At 38.3% G+C, this 25672-nt stretch overlaps 4 protein-coding genes across 4 annotated transcripts; 3 read left to right on the top strand and 1 right to left on the bottom strand.

The window, feature by feature from the left end:
* The first annotated feature begins 3086 nt into the window (after positions 1-3086).
* On the top strand, positions 3087-4278 carry LOC146482374 (melatonin-related receptor-like). Its single transcript, XM_085107116.1, has one exon. The coding sequence runs from the start codon at positions 3087-3089 to the stop codon at positions 4089-4091; it is 1005 nt and encodes a 334-aa protein (XP_084963242.1). The 3' UTR covers positions 4092-4278.
* A 3601-nt stretch (positions 4279-7879) lies between these two features.
* Positions 7880-9983, top strand: LOC146482373 (melatonin receptor type 1B-like). Its single transcript, XM_085107115.1, has one exon. It carries the CDS (start codon positions 7901-7903, stop codon positions 8927-8929), a length of 1029 nt encoding a protein of 342 aa, XP_084963241.1. The 5' UTR covers positions 7880-7900; the 3' UTR covers positions 8930-9983.
* Positions 9984-12979: 2996 nt separating this feature from the next.
* On the top strand, positions 12980-13993 carry LOC146482372 (melatonin receptor type 1B-B-like). Its single transcript, XM_085107146.1, has one exon. It carries the CDS (start codon positions 12980-12982, stop codon positions 13991-13993), a length of 1014 nt encoding a protein of 337 aa, XP_084963272.1.
* A 3663-nt stretch (positions 13994-17656) lies between these two features.
* On the bottom strand, positions 17657-19206 carry LOC146482371 (adenosine receptor A3-like). The gene is made up of 2 exons (XM_085107145.1): positions 18345-19206; positions 17657-17928 (listed from the first exon to the last, which is right to left on the bottom strand). The coding sequence occupies exons 1-2, from the start codon at positions 19204-19206 to the stop codon at positions 17657-17659; spliced, it is 1134 nt and encodes a 377-aa protein (XP_084963271.1).
* Positions 19207-25672: the final 6466 nt, after the last annotated feature.

Here is a 25672-nt window from a genome sequence, read left to right as displayed (position 1 = left end):
GTGGTGGAGATTATGCCTAGGTGTTCCACCAGTTTTCTGCCGTTCACTGCAAGAGATATTTGCACATATGCTACTGAGCATGGCATGCACCTCAACCCAGTGAAGTGCAAGGAGATGTTTATTGATTTCTTACACTATAAGCCGCACCATCCTCCTCCTTTGCAACTTTCTGGGTCCGAAATCGAGCGCGTCCACACGTATAAGTTGCTTGGTGTGTATGTTACTGATAATTTATCGGCTGGAGCACGCACTGCGAGTTCATTTTTCAGAGAGCGCGCAAACGCCTGTACGCTCTGCGCTGTTTGAAGAAGTCAGGTGTGATGTAAAGGGAGTTAGTTCTGGTGTACTCCAGTCTGATCCGTTCAGTGTTGCAATATGCCTCCCCCATTTGGGCAAATTTGCCGGAATATCTTAGCCTCCTAGTTGAGAGTGTGCAGAAAAAAGCCTTGGAGATAATCTTTCCTCGGCTTCCCTACAGGGACACACTGGTGCGTTGTGGTCTTCATACTCTCTCGGATCGGCGCGCCGCAGCATGCACTAAGTTTATCCAGAGAGTTCGGGACACTGGCGTCCTTGCTAACTTGCTACCACAGCGAACAACTGTGTCCCATGGATACAATCTACGTTCAGCCACCATCAGAGAGGATCCCGCCATGGCCTCTACTAATCGTCTCGACAAATTTATTACATATAGATATTCTTAGTAAAATGTTTAAATGTGTAATGTTTCATGTTAATGTATATATATGATTAGTACCCTGACCACTCTTGTAATTTAGCTGTTAAGCTACAAAAAGAGTAATTAAACTGATTATTATTATCATTATTATTATTATTATTATTATCATTATTATTATTATTATTATTATTATTATCATTATCATTATCATTATCATTATCATTATCTTTATCATTATCATTATCTTTATCATTATCATTATCATTATCATTATCATTATCATTATCATTATCATTATCATTATCATTATCATTATTATTATTATTATTTTTATTACTATTATTATTATTATTATTATTATTATTATTATTATTATTATTATTATTATTATCATGCTTGTGGCATCACTCGCTGTGTCGGTTTTCTACTTCAAGGCTCTTCTCGCTGCTTCGTTTTGGCATTCCTACGTTACCGTCGACGGAGTGGACTTTTAGTGATGCGGCTTGTCGATGCGATGGCTAGATAGCTTTATTTCTTGTTCTTTCTTCCACGCAAACTTTAGTCCGATGGCGGTGTACGCTCAGATATTTTCGAATTGTCAAATTAGGTAACTCCAGTCGCTACTTCACCAAGAAGAAAACTGAGATAACGATCTCTCATTAAAATTTTTGTGGGTCTATTCCACCTGCGCTCCATTTCCGTACATACTCCGTAGCAGACATAAAATGGTATTTCAGCAACCCAAATTTTTCTGTTATCTTGTAATCGATAGTGGCGGTTTCACGGCGTTTATGGTCACACTTTGTATCGGGCGTCCAACCTGCATCATGTTTTGGTGCTACCTTAAGATCTTCAAAACTGGTTGAAACTATAGCAGCAATTTTCAAACAGCTAGCAGTGGAAACATTACACAGTAAACGTGAAAGAGATTAGGATAACAAAGATATTGTTTGTCGTTGTCGAGTTTTTCAATTTTTGTTGGCCGCCCATTCCATTGATTGGTGTCGTTGATACAATTCGCGGGAGTTGGATTTTCCCTCTAGAGCTTATGTATGGCATACAGCTTTCTGGCCACTAAAAGCAGAACTTTGAATCCTCTTATATACCGTGTGCTAAACACGCGATTTGTCTTGGAGAGAGGAGAGATATGATAGTAGCTCGATCCTGAGAATAAAAGCACCGTATGATGTAGCTATGGACTGTTCGCAGACAAAATCTTAAGTGTGGCCATCATAACGGTCTTTAAAAGGATGCTGTTGAGTAGCAGAGCTGTGTCATAGTCACCGACTTTCTGTTGGAGCCGTCGCTGGCGACGCGGCAAGCTTCAGTGTCATTTCGTTAGACAATATACTGCATATTGTCTCTCTTCGCACAGGGGTATTAATGGGTACCGGCGACACACTGCTGACGGTAGGCCTACGATGGATTAGTGTAGTATCTTTTCCAGGTAAGGAAAGGGAAGGAGTAACTACGGCTAGCTACAGAAGCTGGGTTAAGATCCGGCTGAGTGGGCCACACTGAATGAGCACAAGGCGCGATTTTAGCTATCTCACCTCAAATGGAAGCTGATGTGCAGTATGTGACTTTGGTTCTGTTTGAATTGACATTCAAGCTTAGCGCGTTTATACAAAATTTGCAGATCTTGGCTTTTAATGAAAGCACTCTTAATTGGTGCTGTTTGTTTTGAAAAATACTTTTTTTACAGAAAATAAAACTAAAATTGATAATTCTAGCCAGACTCCGCTTTCTAAAGAATGAAACTTACATTTAAAGTAAACCCGCGCCGACAGGTGCAGTTTTTTTGTCCTCGTTTTTGACTAAAGCCAACACAATTAGAAAAACAAAACAAAGCAAAAACACGCTGCCTTGTGGGGTTGTGTAACTAATAACATTATGCAATCAAGATTGCAATAGTCAAAAGGTTATTAATCATAGGAAGTGTAGGTCGAAGATGTCAAAGATTGTATAAGGGACGTAAAGCTTATCAATTTGAAATCGTCTTCCTACACTTCCATAATTTATTTATTTATTTATTTATTTTATTTCAATAAGCCGTACACCTGTTTTAACAGTTTAAAGTCACACTGATAAAAAGTTATGACATCTCTATCACTGTTTAGACTGTGCCTGTGATTATCTGCAAATCGCAATAACCGAAACAAAGAAATAAAATTTTGATTAAAGCTTGATAGTACACCATTCACATCATTCGTTGCTAGAGTTTATTTCAGCATTGAATAAATATATGAAAATGAGATGGTTATCATTTTTTTAATAACTTTAGAGAAAAACTAACGTTTTCCAATTACAGAGACGGAAGTTAAATTAAGGAAGGCGACCTCTTCACAACTCATACGTGATTAGAGCAATAGAGAGAAGGTTCGCCGATAAACCACACAAGTATCAAATGGATCTCACAGAAAAGCAACTCGACGACATGTTAATAGACTTAAAATCGAGAAGCAAATTGGAAGTCATTCTAGAACTAGGAATTTCCGTGATAGTTTTATCATTGTTGATCATTGGAAACACCTTGACACTTTTAGTCATTGGGTTAAACAAACGAATGCGAACAATCCCGAATATGTTCGTGGCATCTCTCGCCATTTCGGATTTCTGTGTGGGGGCCTTTACAGGGTGTCCTTTATTCATTCCTACATTGGCGACATCTCGATGGCCTTTTAGCGATGCTATTTGTCAGTATCAAGGCTACATAGCTGTAAGCCTGGCTGTTGCCTCCATTCAGACATTGGCCTTGATGGCGCTGAATAGGTATTTTCGAATCGTCAACAGGATTAAGTACCGACGCCTCTTCACGAAGAGAAAAACTGTGATTATGATTCTTGGGTCGTGGCTCTATTCCATGTGTGCCCCATTACCCTACCTCCTCAGCGAGCACAAAATGGTCTTTCACCCTTCTAAGATGATTTGCTTCCTTCAGATCGACATTGGTGCATTTACGGTCTTCTTGGTGACACTTTACATTGGCTTTCCAGCATTCGTCATCTTTGGCTGCTATTTAAAAATCTTGAAAACTGTTCACAGGCACAACAACAATTTCCAACCAGCTGGCACTGGAAACAGGACAGTAAACGTGGAAGAGGTTAAGATAACGTGGATGTTATTCGTGATTGTGGTGTTTTTCAGTTTGTGCTGGACTCCCGTTTTGTTTATAGATATCGTTGACTCTGTTAGCGGAAATTGGATCTTCCCTCGTGAGGCTTACGTATCATACATTTTTCTGGCAACTATAAGCAGTGCTCTCAATCCTTTTATCTACGGTCTGATGAACAGGAACTTCAGAAGAGAGTACCGGAAGGTACTTTTCTGCAGGGACTGGCCTTCAACGAGGGTAAAACCGTTGAAGGTGAAAGGAAGAGCGAATGTTGTGGCCATGCATGATGGAAGATGATAACCAATTGAAGAGAAGAAAGTGAGAAATTATAGACAGTGTCTAAAGGGCCTCAAAGGAGGCACTTATTTCTTAATTCGTTTTTCACCCCACGTAATAACATTTATTGTTTGTTGTTTATTGCGTACGAAGCTTGAGTAATATTACGAACAAATGACCAAGTCAAAGCCAGAGATTAGACACAATTGGGGATCATACAAAAGAATTAGGCTCTATCCGAGTATATCTTACTCGGGACATAAGTAGAAGACTTAACAAGGTTTCTGAAAATCTTGTTGAAAACAAAAAATAAATATGCATTTCAGATAGACATTTGGCATGAAATATCTTCAACATATAGAATATAAAAAATGGTAACAAGAGCAAACAAAATATAGAACAGCCGGACTCCCCATATAGCAACTTATGACACAGAATTATTGTTACTGCAATAAATTATTCTAAATACATGTGTAAATAAATGTATGTAATTGAAAACATATCTATAATTTTCGATTTCCAAACCAGCATTGCTTGCATATATGTCTAAAGAAATTACTTTTCTTTTAGGATTAATGTAAGGAAAATGCTACTTATTAAATTATACTACCAAGTGGCTAGTGCTCAGTTACTGGTTGGGTCTCCACTGACGCCCTGAATTTCTTGTGATTGGCGAGATTATTTTAATAATCGTTATAGGTAATTGTATTTTATTAGTTTTGGGAGTTTGTGAATGCGTGATGGTTCTTTATTAATGGTTTCGGAGCATCGGAAGGTAATGATTCAAGGCTGGACTCCTTGCTCCCGGTGTTGCCTGTTTTTCTAGGCTTCTCTCTACCCGTGCAGGTGGAGAAATGAACTGATACGAAAAAATCGACCGTTAGGGAGACCAAAAAAATATTGGAAGAAAAATACTCTGTGGTGGACCAGCATCGTTTTCAGCTGAGAGAGAACTGTAAATGGATGACGGACGGAATGCATAAGTGGCATTATTTCTAAACTTTATAGACTCGCCGTTGGAAAATAGACAACGGCGTCGTTAGTATTTTTCCACTAAACTTAACCTGTTCTTGCATGGATCTGCGATATTTTATTTCAAATGTAGGCATTTGGTTTGTTTCTTTTTTTTTTATTTTCTTTCTTTCTCTTTTTCTTTTTTAATTAACTTCGAAAGTCAAAGATTTGAACACCACAGAAAGAAAGAAAAACCCATAACCGTTGACGTAACGTTTTCTCACTCTTTGCTCGCCGTAGCTCAGTCGGTAAAGCAACGGTGTACAAATCCGGAGGTTGTGAGTTCGATTCCCGCCGAGATTAAATGCAATATTTGCTAGCGAATAGGAATTTTATGCCTTCTCCGCCTGGCTTTTATTTTAGGTAACGCCGTCTGATGGCGTGACAACATCCGGGTTAATGCAAAGGGGTCAGGGCAGTTCAATTGCTTGTTACCCCTGTTAGGTTGTGTGACATGTGCGGTTGTCATTCACTATCGAGTCATTCAGCTCATCTACTCCGAGAGGAAAGAAGTTTTACCCTCCCTTCCCTCCCTGTTTTTCTTTTGGCATTGACCTGCGTTTTTGGCGGCCTTCACCTTTACTGGGCCATTACAATTATTCTTAGTAATTGTAAGTTTCTATGGAAAATAGTGTTTTTATTAAAGCGGTTATGGGCCCTTGTCCATAGCCAATTAACTCCATGAATATAAATATATGAAACATATATGAATAAATGAATATGAATATATGAAACATCATATATTGAACTGCGGACGAAAGATTAGATAGAAGAAAGATCCTTTTTTTCAATCTAATCTTTCATCCGAAGTCGGCAGTATATGATGTTTCATATATTCATATTCATTTATTCATCCTTCACGGGTATATTACGAACTCACAATATGACCAGCTCCCAGTTGGCTTGAAAGCCCAGTTGGTAGAGCACTGCACCGGCATTGCGAAGTTCATGGGTTGGAATCCCGTTCCGGCAAGCCTGAATTTTTTCGGCAACTGCTTAAGTTGCATACTAATATAACTGTGAGGATATTTCTTCTATCTAATCTTTCATCCGTAGTTTAATATATGATGTTTCATATATATTCTTATTAATTTATTCATCCTTCACGGGTATAGTACGAACTCACAATATGACCATCTCCCAGTTGGCTTGATAGCTCAGTTGGTAGAGCACTGCACCTGCATCGCAGAGGTCATGGGGGTTGAATCCCGTTCAAGCCTGAAATTTTCTTTTGGCAACTGCTTAAGTTGCGTACTAACTGCGAGGATCTTAATTTCTTCTTACTAATTAATTCCATCTTGAGTTGTTACTCTAGTGTTTTGGGGGCTTCAGGACATGCAGCACTATTCCATTTTAAGATATTTACGGTCTCGGGCCAGGGGAGAAAGCATAAAGATTTTTTTTTGCCTTGTTCGGTCTCTCATTTCCTTACTAGGGATATTAACGCTCAGTGGGAAATCAGTCAGATTTTCACTTAGCACAACAACAAACACTGGAGACTTAATTCTCTGATCCATCAGTCGTGTTCTCTCTCACTTTGGCCGAGAACGTTTTTGCAGTGTTGGGAACTTGTACTCTGCAGCATACACCTTTATTAGTATTCCAGCTAGCCAAAACAACAACTGGACCTGTTACAAGAGATTCTATTTATAAACTAGTCAAGGATGACTAAGCATGATACAGCACGTTCTAGAACATTCTTGAAAATTACACAGTATTCTTGACAAATGCAGGAGTTAATTAAAGCTCTCAATGATTGGACTTTAATGTTCTCAAATATTCCCCACATTGCGAAGATTCACCGAGAAGACCGCATTTGAGTATTTGGGACAAGCTACGTATTTTTTTTTTTTCATTATACTTTAAAATGAGTAAACCTACCAACAAGAGTGGTATGGGATAAATATAGTCACACGTCTACCATCATCTTAATTTCGTTCTTGCGTCAGACAAGGGAAGCAGGAGGTAAACAAGAAGAGTCTGTACGAAGGCTACACAGGATCACCCTTCTCGCTTTTGATGGATCAAGCGGTTTAACACTTCGAAAATGTGGCAAGCTCGTGAAAAAATGATCTCCTATTTCTTGAAAATGACTGCTTTTGCCTTGGTGACAATATTGGCTTTTTCACTGATGATGTTTCTGTAGGGCATCGTGCTGCTAAAGACAATACTGAATGAAGCGTATACTGTACAGTATATCGCGCATCGGTGCTTTTCACAATGCAGTCACACATGTCACAAATGACTGAATGACTTTGATCATTATAAAGGCTTTTGCTCATGAGTAAATTTTTTTTTTCACCCAAGGTTTTCCTAAGGAAATCATTCTACTGATGCTGTTCGTGTTTATTTAATCTAGAAGGATCGGAGGCCGACAGCTTCCTATTATATATGAACACCTGTCCTTCTCAAAAAAAATATTAGGTAAACCTAGTACCTTATTAAGTAAACCCGATTGCAAGCAACGGTGATGAATAGATGTAAGTTATTTCAATTTTTAAAAGTCATTAATATACTGTGAATTCTCTTTTCTTTTCAATGTAAAAGAAAAATAGGAGAGGAACAATGTTTCTTTAAAAGCTGTAAAGCTGACGCCTCCAACATACCAAACTATCAATACTACGAACAAAAGAACTTGACTTTCTTCCGCTTTTACTAATTATAATAAGATGACATCATTGGTTATTCAGTTTAACTATGAATTAAAGCACCCGCAAGTGCACGTGGATTATACTACATTCGCTCTTCTACTTATCTTATAGTCATTCCCTTAGGCTCTTAAATTAGATCAGCAATTTACTCCATAAAACCGCGAAATGGAATCGGTAGAAAAGCAACTGGCAGACATGCTAAAGGAGTTAAAGTCGAGGAGCAAAACGAAAGTGATTTTGGAAACAGGTTTCTTTGCAATAATTTTCTTCTTCGTGGTGTTTGGAAACTTCCTAACTCTCTTGGTAATGGTGTTGAATCATCGGATGCGTACCATCCCACATTTGTTTTTGGCATCACTCGCTATCTCCGATTTCTGTTTAGGAACTTTCATTTTATGGCCTCTAGGCCTTCCCGTAACAGTGACATCCAAGTGGCCTTTTAGCGATGCGACTTGCCAATACGAAGGATACATAGCAGTGTTTCTGTCTTTTACCTCGATTCACCAGCTAGCTTTGATGGCGATGAACAGGTATTTTCGAATCGTCAGACCAATAAAGTACCGCCGCTATTTCACCAAGACAAAGACCACGATCATGATTTTTATGTCATGGTTATATTCCATTGGCGCGCCATTGCCATACATCCTAAGCGGAGATAAAATGGTGTTTCATCCTTTCAAATTCTTTTGCTATCTTCAGATCGATAGCGGTCTATTCACAGCCTGTATGGTGACAGTTTACGTCGGGCTTCCATCTGCCGTCATCTTTTACTGCTATTTTAAAATCTTTAAAGCTGTTCGCATCCACAACAGCAATTTTCAAAACAACGAAGTTGCAACTGGAACAGCAAACGTGGAGGAAATTAAGGTGACGAGCACGTTATTCGTGATTGTGGTGTTTTTTAGCCTGTGTTGGTCGCCAGTTTTGGTGATCGATATCGTCGACACAATACGCGAGCGATGGACGTTCCCCCGTGAAGTGTACCTAACATACACATTCCTGGTCACGATAAGCAGTGCTTTAAATCCCGTAATATACGGTGTGCTAAACAAGCAATTTCGAAAGGAGTACATGAAGGTTCTTCGCTGCAGATACTGTCGCTCCCGAAGAAGGATTGTAAGACCACCGAGGGCGTGTGGAAACGCATTTGTCGTATACAAGACGGGGAAAGTAGGGTGTGACTTAACGCAGTAAAATAGTCGTATGGATTTTAAACTACAATTTTTGAACGCTTAAAGGTGGAACTACAACGTGAAACAAGAAGCTGTAAATAGCTTGTACTCGGGGCGCCTTAAACGTTAGTACTTGTGCGTTCTATTCAATACGCGAGAAGTCGCTACATGATGGCAACGAGTGGTATGGTATCTTAAGTAGGCAATAAGCGCGGCTGTAGTCAAAAACGTACGGCAGACTTATTTGAATACTGAATAGACTTGTGGAAAGTTCTCTATGGTGGCTAAATCGTTGTGTGTGTGAGGAGGACTTTCATAGAAAAAATGAACGGGGGTACTGGTCAGAAATTTTAAGGCGATTAAGTCCTTTAGAACAGATATCACCAATGAGCCTTTTGTAGAAATACGACATGATTAGTTTTTGCATCAATTGGAAACTCGGAAAAAAATCCGAGCTCCAGATGGGATTTGAACCCACAACCCTCCGTGATCTAGTCGGATGCTCTCGCCACTGAGTTACTGGAGACTCCATGGTGAGCAAGGGTGAACAGATATCGACCGAAAATGAAACGTTAGGTGCCCCTGATGGGAAACAGTCACCGACTCATTTCACCTCATTCTTCTTAACAAGGTGTTTTACTTTTACTTCTGTTTACGGTAAAACCATACATAGCCTTAGGCCCGGTTCAGACGCCGAACTTTTCGTGAGCTGAAACTAATACCTCGAATTAAGTACATGAAAAGTTCGGCGTCTGAATCAGTTGAGAACGGCTGTTTCAATTTGGAACGGATCAGCTGTTCCTCCCGCCTGGCTCAGCCGGGAATTTCGGCTTTGGAACAGCTTTGATTTAGACGTCGAACTTTTCATGAGCCGAACCTAATGCATAAATTATTATAACGTATTTCAAATAAAAAAAAAATAATAAAAAAAAAAAAAAAAAAAACGCTGACATTTCGATTGGTTTTGCTTCAAGTAAATTAAGTCCGGCTAATTAATATAAGTTTGGCGTCTGAATCAAAAGGCGGGATTTTCGTGATTTGGGCCGACCTTTATTTGAATTAAGTTCGGCTCATGTATGGTTTTACCGTAAACAGAAGGGATATAAACGCTCTGCTCGAAATAACTGCAATTTAATCTGGTTATACTTAAGACCCAGGAAAAAAATGGTTTAACTCACGTAATTAATTAATTAATTAGTTAATTAATTAATTAATTAATTAATTAATCAATCAGACCATTAACCCTAATTGTATCTAGACCGGTCTTTTTTGGTTAGTCTGGGGCAAGGCGGATGTTGAATGAAAGTTTAAACCAATATAAATTTGATTCAACACACTTTCAACAAACTTTCACCTTTTTTTTACGCTTTCAACAACGTTGGACGATCTGTTCAAACGCCACCGTCACATTTGTTCAACAATTGTGTTGAAAGCACGTTGAAGCAAATGCTGAAACCGTTTAAACGGGGCTGCTTAAGTTACTCGAAACAATCTGCGAATTCTCGGTCATAAGCCTGCGAATAGCGAAATTAGTTTAGTACATAGCAACTGTAATTTTAATTAGCTATGTACATGCAATAATTTAAGTTTTTTAGGCTATTTTCGCCATTTATTGACCTGTAATTAATAGTTTTGAAAGTAATAAACTTTTGGCGACGTTACTTGACTGTCAATCGACAAACCCTCCCATTTGCCAAACTGAACCGACACGTCGGAATAAGATACGTTTTTCCACGACTGCGAAAAAAAAAAAACTCGGTTACTTTTTGAAGCAGAGTTTAATTAAATTTCCTGATGGCAGTTTGCATGAAACTTCCGTTGGGTTTCACTTTGCTTACAGTTCCTTTAAGCCATTCTATGCACAGAGTTTAATATTAAGGCACAGCGTACCTTTTTTCCCTCTCGCGACAAAGCGACCCAATCAGAAGTCCGTCGAGAATAATATATGTACCTGTTTTTTCTGTGGTAGCCAAATACCTCACCTGCAAGCAAAGTCGCCCACAAAACTTTCTCCAAAGTTAAGAAAACGATTAATTTAAGCAATTTTTTTAACGTCACGTCATGCACTTAATGGAATAAAAAAAAGGACAATCTCTGATGAACGACTTGGGACCGTTTACAAAGAATTTTGACGGTGTTTGTATCTTATTCTACACTAACTTGATAAAATTTTAACCCTACGAGCTTGACATTTAATAAGCACCGATCCATAATATTCAGTCATACAGGAAGTGTTACTGGTTTAAACTGGCAAGGGCAATATTTTTTTATGGTGAAAGAACCTTGTAGCAAGTTAGTAAGTTGAAAAAGCAGAACGAGAAGGCTAAACAGTATGGGACCTCACTACCTTTGGTACCAAGCCAATTAATTGTGCAGTTGTTGCTTTAGATTATAACGATTGCTTCCCCTTCTCCCTCCATGTTTCAGGTTTAACAGTTCGAATGCGAGGGATTTCACTTTACTGCGCAGGCGAGTTTGCAACTTCAGGCAACTTGCCATTGCCTGACATTCATCATCGATTTGTCTGAGTTGCATCAAAAGACGACAAAAAGACATTGTTGTGTCGATGATATTGTTTGAAGAAAGGAAAAAATGTATTAGCAGCTGTTTTTCTTAAAAAAATAACTTCATTAAAATTTTTCTTATCTAAACAAATTTTAGTTTAATCGTGGCCTTGTCTGGTCCACTTTTCATGTTAACTCAGGCAAAGATGGTTTTTTGTAGAAAACTCCGTGACAATATATGTCTGTATTAATGTCTTTTTATTTCGTTTCCACAAAACTACTGCTTCTTCCGAATTATCAAGTGTCCATTTGAATATCTTTTTTGTCTTCTTTACGCTCGCTAATAAATACAGTACGTAGCGAATAGAGTGGGAGAAACATGTTAATTAAAAACTATCACTGTCGTACACTCCATGCATTTATTACTTATTTGAGCCCTTACCGACAAATAATAGGGAGCTTAAGCAACGACGACGCCAACGGCAATGAAAACGTCACCTGATATATCTTTATTTCATTTGTGCTACTTAGAGATTATTTCAACTCGCTCAACTTTTACAAAAATGGCGAACTATCCAGGAACCAAATTGGTAGGGGTGGCGTACAAGTTAAGAAAGAAAATGAAAAATTCACCGTCGTGCGTTCACGTTCTCCACAAAACCTTAAATGTGGTCATTTCACGTTGTTGTTTTGCAGAGTTCGGCAAAGAAATGTACCAAAATGTGAAACGCACGTACAGAGCGATGGTTTTTGCTCATTAAACCTATTGTTTTGCGGCGTTGTCGTTGCCGTTGCCGTCGTCGTTGCTTAAGCTCCCTAATTAATCCTCTAATACCATTTCATCTAGGGAGCGTTCTTTTGGCACTATTCCGAAAACTGAGTACATAGAAGCTATTCAGAAACTTTTGGGACTGACATATTCTATTTTCGGAATGTAAAGAGAAGCATTCCGTTCATTCTGTATTCTGTCTACAAATTGCTATCAGGGGCAGTTTAGAGATAGACAAGATTACGTCCTTTTGCATCTTTTGGGGATTGAAATTCTGTACTATGATATTCTGTTCAGTATTCTTGAACCAGAGCAAGAATTACATGTAAGTTGGAATTGTTCCAAAAGAATGGGTACTCAGTCCGAATAACATTTAAACACTGGGCCACTTTTGAATACAATAAATTACATGTGCGATAATCAGTGGTATTACCTGGCTAGATTAGAAACCAGAATATCTTATGCAAATTTTAAAATTTATTTTATTTATTTTACGGTGAAGTCATAAACATCAGAAATCTCTGGGATGGCTGCTTTCCTTTTGAGATAGTACAGAATGAAAAGCTGCGTTTTGGTTTGTATAATTTGAGCCAATACTTTGTATTTGATTAACGCCAAACCGATGGGCTGTGCAAACATTTGAAAGCCGACAATATCAATTTACTGAAAAGCCGATTGGTTTGTGGTCTTAACACCACCAAACCTGTTCTACTCCATTTTCCATTTTGCAATTAATAATTAAAGGGCAACAAAAAATGTCCGCATAGGTGAGTAAGAGCTTGATGTCTATTCCCTTAAAATGCATGACATAGAAAAGCAACTTGGGAACATGCTTAAGGAGTTTCAATCAAGGAGCAAAGCGAAAGTCATTTTCGAATCAGTTTTCTTCTCGTTAATCTTATTATTTTTGTTCGTCGGAAATATTGTAACTCTCCTGGTCTTGGTGTTAAACCGTCGAATGCGTACGATCCCGAATATGTTCGTAGCGTCACTCGCTATTTCGGATTTCTGTTTGGGAGTTTTCTCTGCATGTCCTCTAGCACTTTCTACATTAGTGGAATCCAGGTGGCCTTTTAACGATACAACATGTCAGTACCAAGGTTACATAGCAGTAACTCTGGCCGTCGCTTCGATTCACACGCTGGCCCTGATGGCGGTGAATCGATTTTTTCGAATCGTCAAACCATCTAAGTATCGACGTTACTTTACCATACAGAAAACCACCATCATGATTTTTGCGTCATGGTTCTATTCCATGTGCGCTCCATTGCCCTATTTCCTCAGTGGTCACTTAATGGTGTTTCATCCGTTCAAGTTTTTCTGTTATTTTGACATTGATAGCGGTGCATTCACGGCCTTTTTCGTGACATTGTACGTCGGTTTTCCAACCTGCGTCATCTTCTACTGCTACCTAAGAATCTTCAAAACTGTTCGAAGTCACAACAATAATTTCATATCCACCGGGGAAGGAACCAGCAGGCCGGTAAACGTGGAGGAAATTAAGGTAGCCCGTACCTTATTCGTCATAGTGGTGTTTTTCAACCTTTGTTGGACACCCGTTCTGGTGATAGACCTCATTGACACAATTCGCGGGATTTGGATATTACCCCGGGAGGCATACGTGGCATACAGCTTTCTGGCCACAATAAGCAGCGCATTGAATCCTGTGATATACGGTGTGCTAAACAAAAACTTTCAAAAGGAATACGTAAAGGTACTTCGCTGCAGCTATTGCCGCTTACGGAGAATGGTTGAGCCGGTAATGGTCATTGGAGGAGCCAGCACCGAGACCATGAAGGAAACTCATTGCTAGTTGAGCAAAGGGAATTAAATAAAATTACACTATGATTATATGATGAGGAAAATGTGAAGACTAAAGTCAAAGAAGGTACGAGATGAATCCCATATTCTATGAAAGCATCCGTCTCGCTGGAACAGTTTGCTGCCTTGAACTTGATCTCATACGGTTATATTTAAATTATTACTTGGAGCAGCTGTAATCAACTCTTCATGTTTACAGTTTTAAATTATAGCTTCAAAACTAGTTTTACCTTGCCCCTTTCAAGACCCAATGAAAAGCTTTCTCGCAACTTACGTTTTAATCGAAGTCTAAGCTTTGCAAACAACAACAACAACAATAAAAAAAGCTTTGTTATAAGTAAATCAATACAAAAATACATCTAACCGCAGGTAGTAAACTAATCGAGTGGAAAAAGGAAAAAGGAAATTACAAATATCATACCAAACAAGATTTAAAGTTAATTACAACAGAGTAGCTGTAACATTGTAGATAACTTTAATATTTATGATTACAGAGATAATATGATATGTGAAAATATAGCTCACATTGTAAATACTAGTAAATCTAAGAAGAAAGAAAAGATACTAAACTTAGACCTATAACATAACATTGATAATTTGAGTGATCTAAAGATTAAGCCATCGTCTTTTTTGAGAATTTTTATGTCTTGATTTAAGTTTCTTTAGAAAAGTGAATTCAGACAAATTGCGGAATTCTTAACATAATGCGCGATCTAAACTAATGTTACAAGTCTCAAGAATTTATTTTTCACTCTCTCAAGATTGGAATGTTCACAAGTTATCATTAATAGAGGATGTGGTTGTATAATTATGAGCATGTCTGGTTGGTTTCGAGGAATGAAGAAGTGATTTATCAGGCGCAGTATATACCTCTTGCTAACCGAATTCGAAGTCCGTACTGTAAGTACGGACCGAGAAAACGAGGTTAGTAAGAGGCCGGTATATGCCTTTTTTAGCTAAATAAAGACAACACAAGTTAATTTACTACTGTTCATATTTTTATATATCTAAAACTACATGTTGCGTTTTATGGCCACTCCTAAATCCACATTGGGAACTGGGCAGAAAATTGTTTTTAGAAAGAAAATGTAACAAGAATTTCATAAATAAGTTTCCAAAAAATTCGGTTAAAGATAATAATAACCCTGTAAGAAAACTTACGTTTATATAAAGCCCTACTCCTTCTTCTGAGAGGGAGGTTGGTACATGTTCAAAGCTGTAGCCTTGGAGATATATCCCTTAGAGCGTAACCGAAATTCACACCGCGCAGTTTCTATAAAATATTCAACTGTTCCTTACAATAAGGTATTATAATTATACAAAACGGGACTTAAGATTACAATTCTGAAATTCCGTAAAATAAATAGAATAAATTACAAATAAAGCCTATGCAACAAGACCTCAAGGTGATGTGGGTAATTTATAAATAAATTTTTCAAATTCAGCTATGGCTCACCCGAGGCTGACGGCAGAGGGACAGTTTGTCGCTCGAATAATGAAGATCTAACCGAAATACGAACTGGTGTCGTGTAGCCGAATGGACCAATCGACTTATGAAAACTAGCCGTCGAAACGTTGTGATTTATATTGCTTGTGACCACCTATCGTGAGACAAATAAGAATATATCAAAAATATTGATCTCGCGTGAAAACAACCGTGTAGCATGAAAAGTTTGCGGTTTGCTGATTTTTGCGGGTTGTCCTCGATCCGCAAAAATTAGTTCCCGCAGAAAAAAAAAAATGCAAAATATAACTCCGCAAAAGTCAAATTAAAAGCTCCACTTTCAATAGACTTGTGCCACTGGGGTGATATACATTGGACTTAAACGTTTAAGTTATCATGATTTTCCATTGGAAAAAGCAACCAGAGCTTAGATACATACGGTAGTCTGTATCGCAAACAAACAAAAATGTGTAAAGCACAGTCAAGTGTACAGCAATGCAGTACATTAGATTGGCACGAATGGGTCATCTGAAGGAACACCCTCTTAGTTGCTAGGACGTCTGCGACGCCACATTTTTCCATCCATACTCGGTGATTGCTGGGTTTTTCCTGTATGTACTGATTAGCATCGTGAGGATTAACCAACGCGAGGTAAGCTCACACATAAGTAACTGGAATGCCCATCTCAACTGCAATGTCACTAGTAGGGCTCGCGCATCATTATTATTCGACCCTTTAAAGGTGTTCCACACTGTTAAGGTTTTTTTCTTTTTTTTCAGTTTAATGTTCTGCTCCTTGAACACAGAATCGCAAAAATTAATTCCCAGCAGAAATTTTAGTCATCTCGAACCGCAAAAATTTGTTCCCGCAAACCACAAAAAATCGCCAATTCGCAAAATAAAACTCTAGCAAAAATTTCGTGCTACACGGTGATAGGCATCTTTTCTAACAAAGCTCTATCTAGATTCGAACTGGCCACAGAGTTGAGACAACATACGTGAGACATCTTCCTTCTCAAACACATCAATAATCCATGAAGAGAAAACAAAGGAATAATCTCTACCGTGAAGGAGGCTTCGAAATGTGGTCTTCAGATTATCAAAACATTTGGTGAACTTTTGCTTTTAATTTGTACAAGAATTATTAATGATTTGAAAAGCTAAATCAAATCCTCAAAAAAACTTCTTCATCTGATTTCCTAACTCTCGGCTGCACCTCGTTTTTTCAACCCAATTCTTGGTGTTTGAAAATCGTATGAAACAATCTTCCTCGTATTTTAGTATTACATTCCCGACCGTATTATCCGTCCATATTTCTTTCTTTATCGACACATCGAATACTTTCAGTATTGGCATCATTGGTGATCATTTTAGCGTGCAGGACGTTTACGCGTTTTTGAGCATATTAAATGGATTGATCAACCACCCCAAGAGTCCTTCCTTAGGTCAGTGCTTAGAGCACGCGACCGAGGCTCAAAAGATTGAAGTCCTATTTCCCGTTAAGGAGTCAGCTTTTTTTCTAATACTCGTGCAATGTTGAATACTACATTTTTCTTTTTAGCGTTAATTTTGGAGCTAAAAAAGCTTCTTACTTCCCCACTGAGCTTCGGGGAGTGTGGAATTGCCAAAATGTTTTACCGGAATAAGAAAATTGATGTGCAACCGTGTCACATTTAGCAAAAAGTACTTCTTGCTCGTGTCAACTAGTACGTTCTCCTCTTTCCTAGTTTTTCGTTTTACCTTTTTTAGGATTCTGACCTCAGTTCTAAATCGGTAGACAGAAGGTCAGCGAACAGCAAGGGTCGCGGGTGATTTTGAGCAAAATTTTCAATGGCAGTATCAACGTCAATATCCTGGTCAAAGTGGATGTTAATGAGACTCTCATTCACTGTACATAAGTCTTCAATTGGCGATAGAAATCATGGTCGCATTCAGCTAGAGCTTTAACCTGGTTGTCAGGTAATGAGGATTGGTCATGCTGCAGCTATTTTCGGCGCCGTCGTAGGAGTTCATGGACGACCTGAGGCGATAGAATCGCATCAACATAAAACTTAAGTGCATCCTTAAGCTTATCGTTCTTGAGAGACCACCAGTTTTGGAACAAGGCAGAGCAGCGAAGGCAGTATTTTGTCGTTTTCATGGCTGAAATAAATGTTCTTCAAGTAGCTAAGTGGTCTAAGAAGGGAATTGCTAGGGCCCTCTTGTAATACTGTTAAGGGGTTGTTGCCTCCACGTTACTGCGTTGCTCCTGTAGACCTTCTATCCTTGGAATAGAAGATTTGATGCCGAATTTTGTTGCAAGAGAAGCAGCTGTTTCAAACCATTGTTGAAACTGGGTGTCAATCTGCTCTCTAGATAGCTTGAGGTCGCCTTTGATATCATCAACTTGGCGGTATGTCTCGTACACATCAATGTCGCATTTCACACATTTCTGTAGCCTAATGCCCTGGGGCTTTACTATCAATAGGCACTTCATAGCAGTAACTTGAGTGATGAGGAAGGGAAACCTCAATACCGCATTTAAAAGAAAACTCGCTTTATTTCGACTTTCGCCATCCCAGTTCCATGGAATGCTGCTGTACTGGCTTTGGAACAGTCGTTCACGGGAGATGACCTCAAGTGTCTTGACGATAGAAGATAACCTGTCAAAGAATACATCGTATGCTTCACGAGCGTCGTTCGACCCGTGTTGTACGACAAAGACTCGACAGCGTTGTTTTTTTGCATTGGGAGCCTCCTTTCTATTACTGCGCGCAAAAGCTGCTTTAATGTAATTTAGGGGGGTTCCGGAACCCCTGAAACCCTCCCCTGGGTATGCCCCTGTCCTTTAAGGTACCACTAAATCACTAATTACACGAACACAGAATTTGTCTGATTATGGCTTTCGCCGCTTGTCTTACTTCTCTGATCTTCCAGCAATAAAGAAACGGATTTAATGACGAGTTCCAGTCCTAGGTAAGGTGCTGAAGACGGTTCACTCTGTTTATTTCTCAAAGACGCCATTACATTGCATGGTAGGTAGCAAAAAACCATTGCTAATTGCACCCACAGTGCACTAGACACTGTTCTTCTGTATCGCGCGATACTAAGAGGAATTTCTTGGCTCGGTTGTCCTTGGGCATTGACTTGAATTTGATGCTGATGATGACGCAGCGTCAGAAAAATCTTTGTGTAAGAGTAAATGGATGTTATAAGGCACACGGTTGTACCTATATAGATATACAGTGACGGTGAAAGCTTATTCCAAAAGGACAATGTGGAGCCAGCAATAGAGACAACCCAAAACACAATTATAATTACGTTTGTCCTCTTCAAAGTTACAACTTGTCTGTATCTGAGCCCTAACAACAGGGCGAGAAGTCTGTCCACGCTTATTGCTGTCAGTGTCAAGAAAGACACTGAACACAAAATATAGCCTGTTATGAAAGATGCAGTGAACGTGTAAAAACAAATACGCCATTGTTCGTTCACCATAGATATCCAGTAGATCACTGTTACAGGCTCTACAAACGTGGCAACGCAGAGATCAGTTGTCGCTAGGTTACGTAACAAGAGTTTGGACGGCGGGTGGAGAGAAGACTCCTGGTGAAGGGAGGCCAGGATCAAAGTGTTCCCCAGAAATGCAGTAATGGACACAAGAATGTTAAACACTAAAAGAAAAATCACCTGGCTGTGTATACCTCCAGTTATTTCTGCAGAGCAGTACAGTTTTTCGAAAAATGCTATCTGGTTGGCATCGGCGGTTCTGTTTGTTATCGCCATTTTACTACAGAGAGACAACGTATGCAGATTAATAAGAGCAAATGAACAAATTTCCACGCCAGATATATAGAGGATATTACATGAGCACGCGGAGATACGAAATTTCTCTTCGAGTGTTGAAAAATATTTCACGAGTGAGCGCAGCGAACGAGTGAAATATTTTTCAACACGAGAGGAGAAATTTCATATCTCCAAGCGGCCATACAATGTTGTGTTTATTATTATATAAACACCAAATCATTGCAAAAGGCGCGATTTACTATGTAACCATAGCAGCGGTGATCTTTTCACGTGTAAAGATATCATGTTTTCGCGCGAAAGCTCACCTGGTATTTCACTGGTGTTTATATAATAAATAAATATAATTACATGTTTTATTTCTAGTTTGAATTTTGAAATACGAAGATGACTAAAACCAAAACTAAAAAACTACGTAACTGATGCAAAAGCAATGCCACATGGGAAAGAAGAACTTAAGTTTTTAACTCGATGACTTAAGCCAAAGTAAAAACAGAAATGCCTTCTAGCAACGGCTTTTCTGCTTCCTCTTATAATTGGTAATTATTTTCTAGCACACGACAGCAATCAAAATTTATTCCTCTTCTTATCCTCCATAATTTGCGACATGTCTGGCTGTGAAGTACGCCAAACATGTTATAGTGTCCAACGCCGAATACACGCCCTTACTTAGGCCGTACCACACATTCAGTATAATGCAAACGGTATCAGCAAAATATATTAACGACGTGTTCAGGTCATGAGCTACAGTTTCAGCGGTCTGTTTAAAAGAACTTTAGTCTGGTAGATTTGGAAAATACTTGGAACTTTTGTCCAATAGGTTCCAATAAATCATTTGGTTCTTTTTCTCAGCTTTTTGTCTCGAAAAGGTTCTCTGCGGACTATATTTTTGAAACTTCACCAATTAAAAAAAAAAAAAACGAAATATCTTTGGATGAATTGAACTTTATAATTAATGTTCGATAATTCTTCCACTTTTCATTTTGCCTCAAGTCGTGTTTCTTTAAAATTGAACATTTGTTTTGCTGTAAGTTGAAAATTAAATTTTGCTTCACCCTGTAAAAACCTATCTTTAATGTAACTTTGTTTTAAGCAATTTATTATTCTGACTGTATTGTGGGGTAATCATTATGGGCTGACGTTCTCATTTAATATTTTATTCCAATTGCTCGCACTTTCCGTGGCAAGCTTGCCACGGAAAGTGCGAGCAATTGGAATAAAATATTAAATGAGAACGCCAGTCCATAATGATTACCCCACAATACAGTCAGAATAATAAATTGTTTAAAACAAAGTTATTAATTTTCCGTTAGACTTTTTACAATATATGCTACTTATCAGTCGCTTTTCCATATTTTCCCTTGATTTTAAGGGCTGTACGTAAGTTTTATTGTTAAACACCGGTGAAAATCTTTATTATTATAGTTCACTTAATTTCTTTTCTCAAAGTTTAAATGCTGAAAGCTTATGATAAACAAGAAATTCGACAGTGCACATTAGTATTATTTCTCAGGTAGATACCTTTTAAAAGCAGCTGCGTCTTCTCATAATTTAACTTTAATGCCTGCAAACTAATTATGGGAAACACTGAAATAGGTTCGATGGATGATATATATCTATTTTCGGTTGAATTTATAAGTTTTGGGCTTTGCGCTGTATGGAAGTAAAATTCTGAATTTATAAGTTTTTGCCTCTGCACTGTATGAAAGTACAATTCTAAGCTTAAGCTTTCGACTCTGCTAGAGTCTTGTTCACAGTGATTTGGTCAGGTCACGTGTCATGTGACCTGACCAGCCTTGTCCAGATCGCTGGAAGGCCGTATCCCCCCCCGCCTTGTTGTTTGCCAGTTTTTCTACTCATAAAACGAGCTACCCTTTCTTCCCTTTCTTGCTGAAAGCAAGCTTAAACTCAGGATAAACAAATAAATTGGAAGTAAATATCCTTTTTATTGCTAAATTTACACTTAGTTTACAAGATATTGCATATTACATGATCATACGTTCCCTCGTTCAAATTTGTTTCGCTGAAGTTCAAATGCTGCAAGCGTATATCGTTAACGTAGAAATATGCTTATGAATGTCGAAAGTAGCTCATAAGAACTGATTCCACAACGAAATAAGTTACCTTATTGTCTCCTTCACCGCTTGTCTTACTTCTCTGATCTTCCATCACTAAAAAATCAAATTGGGTTTATTGTTGATTTGAGATAGACTAAAGTAACTATAGCTTGCCTTGCAAGATAAATAACCGATACCAAAAATTGTATGATATTGCTTTTCAAAGCAGCAACAGCAAATGGTAGATAACAAATAACTAATGTCAACTGTACCCACAGTACACTGGACACTGTCTTTCTGTATCGAGCTATCTTGAGCCGTGGCTCGGTTGTCCATCAACAGTGTTTTGCTCTTGCTGTTGAAGACGACGCAACGTGCAGGAAAATATTTTTTTAAGTGGAAATTGAAGTTACCAGGCCCAAAGAGATGCCCGTATAGGTACACAGTGACAATCCTGATAACCTTATTCCAAAGAGACAATAAGGTACCGACGATAGACACTACGAAAACACTGTTCACAGTAACCGCATATGTTTACCTCAAGGTTACAACTTGTCCGTATCGAAGTCCTAATAGCAAGGCGACTGTCTGTCGACGCTTATTGCAGTCAGTGTCAACAAAGACGCTGAACACGGCTAGCATATAGGCTGTGATGAAAGATTCGGCAGGATGAGTAATGACAAACCAGAAAGAGAGGGAGAACTGAGGAGAAGGAGACAAGTACTTTGAAATTAGATTTATTCCCATAAACGTACTTGTCATGAGCAAACCTAGCTTCAAGCTACATCGGTGAAGACACATCGGCAGCATTAACTTGCAGTAAAGAATTGGGTTTAATGACGAGTTGAGATAAAGTAAAGTTGTTGTACCTTACCTTGCGAGATAAACAACTGGCGTTTGTGTGCTACGACTCGTTGAAGCCAACACTATATTATATGGTAGATAACAAAAAACTAATGTCAACTGCACCCACAGTGCACTGGACACTGTCTTTCTGTATCGAGCTAAGTTAAGCCGTGGAAATGTTTGGTTCGGTTGTCCTTGAACACGGTTTTGCACGACTTGATGATGACAACGACGCAATTTGAGGAAAATCTTTGTGTAAGAGTAAATCGAAGTTACCACACACAAAGACGTACCTATATATATAAAAAATGAAGATATATGCTTAATCCAGAAGGATAATGAAGAACCAACGATTGAGACAACCCAAAATACTATAACAACCGCATATGTTCACTTCAAAGTTACAACGTGTCTGTATCTGATTCTTAACAACAGGGCAAGAAGTCTGTCCACGCTAATTGCCGTCAATGTTAACAAAGACACTGCACACAACATTCGGGCTGCTACAAAAATTGTAGCATCCGTATTCTTACAAATATTCCATTGTTTTGTCACCACAGATATCCAATTTATAACTGTCACGGGCTGTAGAACGATTCCAACACAGAGATCAGTTGCCGCTAGGCTACGAAACAAGAGTTTAGACGGCGGATGAAGCGAATATTCCTTGTGAAGCGCAACAAGGATCAGAGTGTTCCCCAGAAATGCAATGATGGACAGAAAGATGTTCAAGACTGACAGGTATATCAGCTGGTTTCGAATACCCGCTGTAAAGTCTGCTAAACATTTCAATACTTCGTATGTTTTCTGATTAATGTTGCCAGTTAAGTTTCTCGTCGCCATTTTGCTGCAATGTGAAAACTAACCCGTAGATGTGTAATTCAGTTACGACGAATAATAATGTTTTTGGCTCCGTTTATGTGCCTGGTATCAATTTCATAACACGCAGCTGGTTTCAAAACAAAAACAAAAAGATTTAAAAATGGCCTGCCTCGTTTTTTTTTCTTTTTTAATAATTTCTTCAAGACTCAAAAACTAAATGTTTGAGATTGTGTGTACAATAATGATGTGGAGGATAGTAATGGCTGTGTTTTAAGGAGAAGTAGTTACCTCTAGGGTGTGCACGACTGTTGCTTCCGGCGTTGCTACAGTGGATTTGTCAATTTCCTATTGGCGTATTTGTTTTAACTGTGGTCACCTGTTTATGGCTGTCTTCACTGGGTTAAATTGGCACTGATCAGACTTCAGCATTCACCGGCTTTAGTTTGCCATACGGTAAACGGTAAATTTGTGCTCTGCTGTGCACCATTTCAAACCAAACCATCCGTACCCCTTTTACTCGGGATGGTCCAAGATACTCGGGGTTTTTTAACGGCGGTGCCTGCTAAACAGAAATATTTTCGCTCGGTTTGTAACTAAGAGGGTAAAATCAAGTCTTGACAAAGGTTGTTGGGATCACAAAAGCCGAACAATTGGGTTAAAAAGGAATTTTTCAAAGATAATTTTCAAAGCTTTAATTTTGAAAAAAAAAAAAAAAGGGCATACATTATTATGCACGTATTTATAATATTTTCAACAAATGCGTAGTTACCCCCAATTATCTTTTTGGATTCAAATATATTAATATCCCTTCCTAGTTCTGCTTTTTTCGCATCAGATCATTAACTGCGCGTAAAATTAAATGCGTGACGAGGTAAAAGAGCGACGTCTGCGTTAAGAGGCTAAAACCGTGCAAAAGCGTGCCGTTAAAGCAGCCATTTCTCAATAAGAAAGATGTTAAAAATATCTTTTTTCGCATGTCAACCAAAACGGCGCCAAACTGGTTGTTCGGAAAGTAACTATTACCCTGACACAAGAATCCCTTGAGCTGGATATGAAAGACATATATCTGGGTTTGGATTATCCTCACCGTTCTACCCATAGGATTTTGTTTATATTTTATTTTAAGTCTTTTATTAGCATACATTAATGAGGAAAAATGTAAATAACGTTCCACGTTGTCGGGTTTTGTTTGCTACAAACATAGACTGAACCCAACAAAATTCAGGTTACGATAATAACCATGCATGCTGCGACAAATATCGATCGTCAATGCTAGAGGTATGGATTGTCAACGAAAAGAAAGTCCGTATACGTACTATGATCGTTTTGCCGTTATTCAACTTCAACATTCTCGCAGAATATTAAAAAGAAGAAGAAGAACAAGATGATGATGACGAAGAAGAAGAAGAAGAAGAAGAAGAAGAAGAAGAAGAAGAAGAAGAAGAAGAAGAAGAAGAAGAAGAAGAAGAAGAAGAAGAAGAACTAAAAACAACAAGAACTTTCAAATATTATTTCCTCCCATAAACGTACTTGTCATACGAAACCCTCAAGGCACCGCTTTCCATGAAGACACATCGGCAGCATTAACTTAAAGAACAAAATTATTGCAGTCAGTCAGCTTTTGTTGTAATACGTGCACTGTTAAATACTTCATTTTTCCCTTTTTATTCAGTTTTGTAGCAAATAATGCTTCTTACTTCCCCACTGAGCTTCGGGGAGTGTGGAATTGCCAAATGCTTTACCGGAATAAGAAACTTAATGTACAACCTTTAAGGTACCACTAAATCACTAATTACATGAACACAAAATGTGTCTTATTATGCCTTTTACCGCTTGTCTTACTTCTCTGATCTTCCAGCAGGAAAGATTGCTCGATCTGTGGAAAGCTTACCCTAAAGTGAATATTGTTATTAATTTTCCGTTAGACTTTTTACAATACATGCTACGTTATCAGTCGCCTTTCCCTATTTTTCCTGGATTTTAAGGGCTGTAAGCTTTATTGTTGAACGCCAGTGATAATCTTTATCATTTTTGTTAACTAAGACTCTTTGTAAAACCAGTAAGAGGTTTTTACATAAATATATTTTCTCTCCCAATTTTAAATGGTGAAAGCTTATGATAAACAAGAAATTCGACAGTGAATATCTGTATTATTTCTCAGGAAAGCAGCTGCGTCTTCTGATAAATTAACTTTAATGCCTGCAAACGTAATTATGGGAAACAAATAGGTTCAACAGATGATATATTTATTGTTTCCCAGTTTTTCTCCTCATAAAACGAGCTACGTTGTCAGTCATTTCTTCCCTTTCTTGTTCTGAGTTACACTTAGTTTACAAGATATTGCATACTACATGATCAGACGTTCCCTCAAAATATTTGATGCTGTAAGCTTATCGTAAACGTAGAAATTTGCTAAATAAATGAATGTCTTCAGGTATGCTTAAGGCGAAAGTACCTCATAAGAACTAACTTAACAAAGAAATAAGTTGTGGTATTTAATATTGTCTCCTTCACTGCTTGTCTTACTTCTCTGATATCGATCTTCCACAAGTAAAGAATCGGGTTTATTTGTGAGTTGAGATTAAACTAAATGTAGCTTGCCTTGCAAGATAAAAAGTCGATGCGGAGGAATGTGTAATATTGCTTTAAGACCCGCCACTACAGCAAACGGTATAGATAACAAATAACTAATGTCAACTGCACGCACAACTGCACTGGACACT

The sequence above is a fragment of the Pavona decussata genome, unplaced genomic scaffold (genome assembly GCF_977016875.1).
Source record: "Pavona decussata unplaced genomic scaffold, jaPavDecu1.1 SCAFFOLD_46, whole genome shotgun sequence".
Lineage (NCBI taxonomy): Eukaryota > Metazoa > Cnidaria > Anthozoa > Scleractinia > Agariciidae > Pavona > Pavona decussata.
This window is presented reverse-complemented; position numbering and strand designations above follow the sequence as displayed.